The 7,132-nt window shown below is 37.5% G+C and overlaps 1 protein-coding gene across 1 annotated transcript; it reads right to left on the reverse strand.

Annotated features, from left to right (window-relative positions):
* Positions 1 to 1,431: 1,431 nt before the first annotated feature.
* Positions 1,432 to 3,582, reverse strand: LOC139639332 (putative defense protein 3). The gene is given in 4 exon segments (XM_071513420.1): positions 1,432 to 1,443; positions 1,606 to 1,718; positions 2,758 to 2,958; positions 3,573 to 3,582. Coding segments are annotated over 4 exon segments (336 nt in total).
* Positions 3,583 to 7,132: the final 3,550 nt, after the last annotated feature.

The following is a 7,132-nucleotide window of genomic DNA, read 5'->3' on the forward strand; positions in this document are numbered from 1 at the left end:
GCATATGGGGCAGAGAAATGCGAGTAAAGGAGGAAATGATGGATGTGGGAAGCGGACTTTAAAATTCGCAGAAACGTCAGCGGCACATGTAATGCCTGCGTTAAGCCTCTTTATCATCCCCAGGGTTTCTGTTGACCATACCATACTGGAAATCTAGGTTACAGATCGCATGATGTGGAAAAATCAGGGCATAATATGCGCTTAGTTAAATGGAATGAATTTTAGTCGGGGCCAACCACCAGACTAGGACTCTGGGTCTCCCACCTCTCTCTCTCTCTCTCTCTCTCTCTCTCTCTCTCTCTCTCTCTCTCTCTCTCTCATTGTCTTTCTCTCTCTATTTCTTCCTCTCTCTGAAATTAAATGGAGGCGCAATTAAACTGATGTCTTTTGTTATTGTGAGGAGGGATTAACCTAATGTATATTCACCAGATATATAAAATGTTGCATATAACATAACATGAAAGAGCAAACTTGCTGAATGCTCTACAATCAATCATATTTCAAGATACAAATACTATAATACCAATAACTAACACAAACACGAAGAGTACTAAACCATCTTGCAAAAACCTACATGTTCTCACAGCTTGGCATAAAGGGATTTTTTGTGTAAATTATGTACAGCAAGGGAATAGGAGGCTATAGCTCAGTGTTAGAAAATCTTTATGGTCTAGTATTAAATATCTCAAGGGTGGGAGTGACTCACCAGAATGACTAACCATGTCTCCTTGAATTTATTTATTATGCTTAGAAACTTTAACTTTATTTAATATAAGATGTCTCAGTGCTGAAAGGATTTAAGGTCTGAGAAGGTGCCCTAGTTTCTCTCCTCAGGGACGCCCCTGGGTTTCGCTACAGATTCAGTGCGACAGAACACATACTGTAAAAGCAGTGGACAAGACTGCATAATATTTTCAAAGCTTGAGGTACATTCATAATTTATGTCTGTGGTGGGTGGAAGCATACAGTAGGTCCATTGTTCAAGGGGACAGAGTGCTAATTATATCTATGAAGTCTAATGGCCCCATGAATCTGTACTACTCATCTAGGGGCTCCAAAGTTTTTGGGCTCTACAGTAAAATCTTAAAAATCCCTTCCAGTAGCAAGTTGCTACTAGTTACTACAAGTAATGCATCAAAAGCAGTGAACAGGGGATTAATTAACTAACACAATAGAAAGCATCTTAAAAGAAGATGTGCAATGAAGATCATTATTGCAATTCATGGGACTATGACAAATCCTTACAGGTTACCCTTAATTTTGTACAGTTTGTTCACTTTATTTTCCAAAACTAATGAGCCATAAAAGTTAAGGTACAAAAGGAGTGCCCACAGTCAAATAAGTTTCAGTGTGTTTAATAGTAACAGTCAGAGGCAAATACATTTCAGGAATTGTTTTCTGCTGACTAAGGCCAACACTTTTTAAATGTGTTTATCTCAGCACCTGTGACGTCACAATACACATGGCGAGGAGATGCAGAGGTTTTCCTTCAGCCAATCCAACGTCTCCTACCGCAGCCAGACCAAACCCTCACTCCTGCTAACACTTGAGCAGTTAAAATGCCAGCCACGTAAAGTAGAAAACTGGAAAGTAAACGAGACACACTTCAAGCAGTTTGGCGTCTGGAGGAGGGAGGTGCCAGCTCCCCAGCGTGTTGGTGCTTTAGCTCCTGGTCCGAGCCTCCAGCAGCACACCGCTGTAATCTGGCCCATTCTGGTCTGTGGGGGAGAACACAGTGGTCTCACTACTGATCCGACACAATCCCCAAATCAATTAAAAGATTCGGTTTCACCTTTTTTGAGAATGTTCTTATGTTCTAAACTATCCAGTATCCTAAATGACTTGTCACGCATGAACATTTTGTGACTTAAAATATTCATGTGTCCTCATGAAAGTACAACAATTACAGCCTCTAAACTAATATCACTGAAAATAGTAGTAATTTTATATTTACAGACCAAACACACTATATGCTTTATAATGTTAATGACTTTTTTAAACTCTTTAGTTTCACTAATTAAAAGAAAAAGACATTCACCAGAAGAGGCAGGCATGTGTATAGATAAAGTCCAAAGGGGACACAAGCCCTTTCCCCTTTGCCTCGCCCTGGTACGTCAATACTCTGTCCTCATAATGTATCTGCTTTGAAATATTAAGGCCCTGGAGTCATTAAAGATTTTAATCATTTCTGATTTTTTTACTCTTTGACATTGATAGCAGGAGGCAAGGATGACAGTGGAAGTTTAAGAGCTCCAGTGACCTCTGTGTTTCCCAGAGTGGGATTAATAAAGCACTACTATTACCACTACTACATCCAGCAAAGATGTGACTGAGGAGCCCACAATCTTTCACTGTTAAACTCAATTTAGGCACTGGTGTCTATTACTGCACATATAGTAGCTGTACAATGGTTCTGCAAGGTGCACATTACTGATCTAATCATGTCTTTTATGTAATTTACAAAGTATTTTACAAAGATGCATATACATGATGAGTCAACTGTAAAAAAATAAATAAATAAAAAAATAAAAAAAATACTGTGATAAATTTTATGGATTTTGAATTCCTGTTTAATTCTTTGTGAAGTGAAAAAGTTGTTTTCAAGCACTTTGTAAATGTTCTAATCATGAATTCATAATGTAATACAATACTTATTACTCTATATGACTATATATTCCTGTATACTGATAATAATAATTTTGGTTTTTTTGTTTTTTTTACTTATCTCTAAATGGTATCACAGATTGATGTCATGGCCTGGCTGAAATGTCCTGGTGTTGGTGAGGACAGTGCAGGGTGCTCGTGAAGGCAGTGGCTGCACCCCATGATGGGGCACCATGTCCTCACAGACAGAGCAGGGCGCCCCGGTGGGATAGCCACCAACAAAACAGAGCACATGAAGCATAACCAAACCAGGCAACACAGCTCCATCAGGTTGGATCAAATTAAGCAAGTGCCCTGAAAGCAACAACATGAAAAAAACATGGTGGGATGATGAGAAGAACATGGACAGAACTGAGCCAAAAGATGCCCTTTTGAAAAATACTGTTGTTGAGTCACCCAACCAAAAAACTTAAATTTTCTCCAACTATTAGTTTTTAACTTTTATCACCCATGAATCTGACTTCCTGAAAAAATATATACTGATATTCATGCATTTTGTGGCAAAACAAAGGCAGCTTTTCTTTTCCACCGACAACAGCAAAACATTGTAATTATTCTAACTCATCTCATGCTGTGAAGGTAATTGTGACCAAGGGAAGTTGGATAACACTTTCTATAAAGATTGCATAATTAACTGGTCAAAAGGAAACATTACAGTCCCAAAAGTATGCTATTATAAGGTACTATAACATAGCAGTACTACAGTGAAAACATCTGTATTGAGCTGTAATATACCTTCATCTTATGGCAGTATAGCCATACATTAGAGAGCATGAGTATTACAAATATGTAGAGATATAGTATGTTTATATCACTGTTCCCATAAAACACTATGGCTACTTAATAGATTGAGTGTAGGAAGCAATACTTTAATATCAATACTGATTTAAAAATTTTGAAAGTGTTACACATATCCATGTTCTAAACAAGAATAATAGTAATCAAATTTGCATTTAAGATGACTTTAGCATCTTCTGGGTCTGATTCAGTACTTAACAGAAAAGGTTTTCTGAGGAAAAATCACTTCTCTAAGTTCATGGCCATGTAATCTTTTATGCCTAAGGGATTAGTCTCTCTTTTTCTATGTCACAGAGTATTTTATCATTTCTAGGCCATAAGAGGAGTTGATTGTGTCTTCACATCTCCTTAAACTCGTTCTAAATCTCTTGGATATTATACTGTTGGATAAAAGGAGTTGTCAAATAACAAAGTAAGAATGAAGACGTGACAAAAAAGAAGAACAGAATGTTTCTTTGAGATCCTCTAATACTTTGGGAAAAGGTAATGAAGTATAAAATAACTTAATGGTTAATAACTCAGAACAAATCCTCGGAGCCAAAAAAAAAAAGGTTTGTCTCTCAGTTCTACACAATGCATCTCTGGTGTCTTATATTGTATGTATAATTTATTTTATCAAAAATACACTTGGGTGTCAAGTTGACACTAAGAGGCAAAAGCGGACTGTTCTTTTTGCTCTTCTAAAAATAGAGCCAGACACCTTAGTGCTGAGTGGTTAATATACTTACCTGAGAATATCTTATTACCTGACCATATAGGTCTGAAACCCAGCTCAAGCTATGCTCTCTCTCTCTCTCTCTCTCTCTCTCTCTCTCTCTCTCTCTCTCTCTTCCTCTCTCTCTCTCTCTCTCTTCCTTTCTCTCTCTCTCTCTCTCTCTCTCTCTCTCTCTCTCTCTCTCTCTCTCTCTCTCAGTTCTCAAGGAGGATAGACTGAACTCACCTTTAACAACAAAAGGATAATGATAAAAAATTGTTGTGGTTTCCAGAGTGTCGTGTGTAGCTCTGAGATCAGACTGTTGCTGGTCAGTGGAATCAGATCATTTCAAAGCTTTTTGCAGACTGACTTCTTCCCTGTTGAGTAATAACATTATCCTCCAGCCTATTAATGAATCATTGATGGGGCACCAAGCTAACTGCTCATTCAGTCCTACTACATTAGCTTTGGAACATAGTGTTCTGTTATAAATAAAGTTTATGATAACAACAACATTACAGCAATATAAATACATGTGATGAACAAGTTATTTTTTTAACATTTCAATTAACACTTGCTAAAAGGGACCCGTGCATCAGGTGTGACTGTGACCTGTGTTTTATTGTCATGAGAGAACATGCTGCTAATTGAAAAAATGCAATCTAGTATGCTTGTTATAAATGAGATTTGCTTACTGTTATAAAAAGCCTTGGAGTGCATTTTATAACAATGATTGACAACATAGCCATGTTGCTACAGCATGTTTTTGAAGTAGGTAACGCAAAAATGTAGTCATTTATGGTTTTAATCAATCCATTTTATGAAGCACTTTGAGTTGCATTCTATGAATGGTGCTATATAAATAAACGTATTAATATTAAAAGTATGAATTACTTTTAATAAAGAATAACTTTGCAAAGTAACTAGTTACTTTTTAAGGTAAGTAACAAAGTAATCACTTTAAAAAGTACCTTTTCGCAACACTGGTCATAAGGTCTGTGCCTGGTCTTGCAAAAGCATGGTATCAAACAGGAAGTAAATGCTCTTGAATGATATTCAGATAAGATACTGGCCAGTGGAAAGAGACTAGGGTGCAGTCTAAAGCAATGAAAGCTATTGAACTAAAACAAATCTCTATTTGGCGGTGCTCAACTGTATCCAGCCCTAAATATGTTATCATAGGTAGAGATTACAAATCCAATAGTCATCCCATCTTGTTTGGTGGTGTTTCAACATTAACAGCAGCAGTCCCCTATCTTGTCTATGAGTAAAGACAGAAAAAACAAGTTAAGCATGTTGATGGCCCGCTCCGCTCCAGCAGTGTGTACCAAGACAAATGTCCAGGTATCTTGGTGTCACCTACTACTGGAGTTGGCCTTTACATTATTTTCCTTCCGTCACTTAGATTTAAAGCTTGTAGCCTCTGAGTGAGAAAAGTAGCTTGGCACAGAGACACAAGAGCCACAAGATGATGCAAAGAGTGCAAATTTCTGCTCTACTCCATCTCTCCCACTACAGCTGACTTATCACTTCTTCCCTTAGAGCAATAGCAAAGCAACAGCCATGCAATATGTGGTGCATATGAAATGCTTCACACCTTTATTCTATCTCTAGGCAGCAGATATACTATAGTATGTACATATACTCATATATGTTCCAAGATTTTAATTTAGATTTTAATTTAGCAATTAAAAATAGCTGATATCATCATAGCTGATAAATTAACATTGTGATTGAATGAGGTATAGAGATTAAAACAGAGATCATCATCCTCGCTGCTTGCATTATGCACTTTGCGACTTTATATATCTCAGTTAAATCATCTCTCCTTAGTATCACATGTTGCCATACAATTGTTTTTCACTAGGCTGCTTGCAATGATGGCGTTCACCAACACTAACCCTGCTGTTTAATTTAAGGAACATATGATCAGATCAGACCAATTTATGACTCGCTCCAACCAGCATTCATATTGGGTCATTATCACAAATCAAATCTGAGCAAATCAAAGGGCCCAAATCAAGCAATTCCTTTAGAGATTAACCTTTAACCTTAAAACTATTATAAGCTGTGAATGACCTCAATATGGCTTCCAGCGGTTTTTGCCTTAATAAGCTCCTTCGGGTGCAAAAAATTCAACAGTTTACTATAACTTTAGTTTCAGATATAGAGTAATATTGGTGTTCAGTACTGCTGGTATTACTGGGCAGACAGCAGGAGAGAAATGGGGCCAGACATGGGTTGTGTGTGTGTGTGTGTATGTGTGCATGCATTTATGTGTAGCTGTGTCCTTCATGTGTATGTCTATGTGCGGTTGTGCGTGCATGGAGGTGCTATGTGACAGGACAGAACAATAGCACCAGGACAACTGAATGAAATTCAATATAAACTTCCGAGTGACATTCAGAGACCAATTAAATGTGTCTTCTCATTCCCAGCTCTGTGGAACTGAGGTGGTAACAGATGCTGGGGCATGTTAATTTTGCTCAAGCGGGGTAACCGGGGGAAACCAGATCTAGGTTATCTGTAATATAATAATGTAATATTTAGCTATTAGCAACTTACATCACAAGGGGAACTCTAATCACTGATATGATTACATTACCGTGATTGAGCTGTGTGCTGAATTTAACCAAGAAAATTTAAAAAAAAAAAAAAATTATCTCAAAACCACATCTGAACAATGATCCCTAGCTGTGCTAATACATGTTACAAGATTTGAACTCAATTGAGTCCCAGTTAGGTTGTTAACATGCATTTAGATAACTGGAGTAAAAGCTGTGCCAGCCATTTTAGATGTAAATGAGGACAGAAGGTGTTGAAAATGAATGAGGAAGCTGATGGTGTAAGAGGACCTGCCATAAGTCAACAGATTTCACACATCACAATGCTGATGTTTTTATGCATTCAGACCATAGCAGTGTGTGCAACAACTGTCAAGTCAACTTGTTCTTCTTCTTGTTGCCGCTACTGGGG

The sequence above is a fragment of the Centroberyx affinis genome, unplaced genomic scaffold (genome assembly GCF_046629955.1).
Source record: "Centroberyx affinis isolate AG114_WGS23_722 - 3 ecotype Tasmania unplaced genomic scaffold, CSIRO-AGI_Caff_v1 ptg000281l_1, whole genome shotgun sequence".
In the NCBI taxonomy this organism is placed as follows: Eukaryota; Metazoa; Chordata; class Actinopteri; order Beryciformes; family Berycidae; genus Centroberyx; species Centroberyx affinis.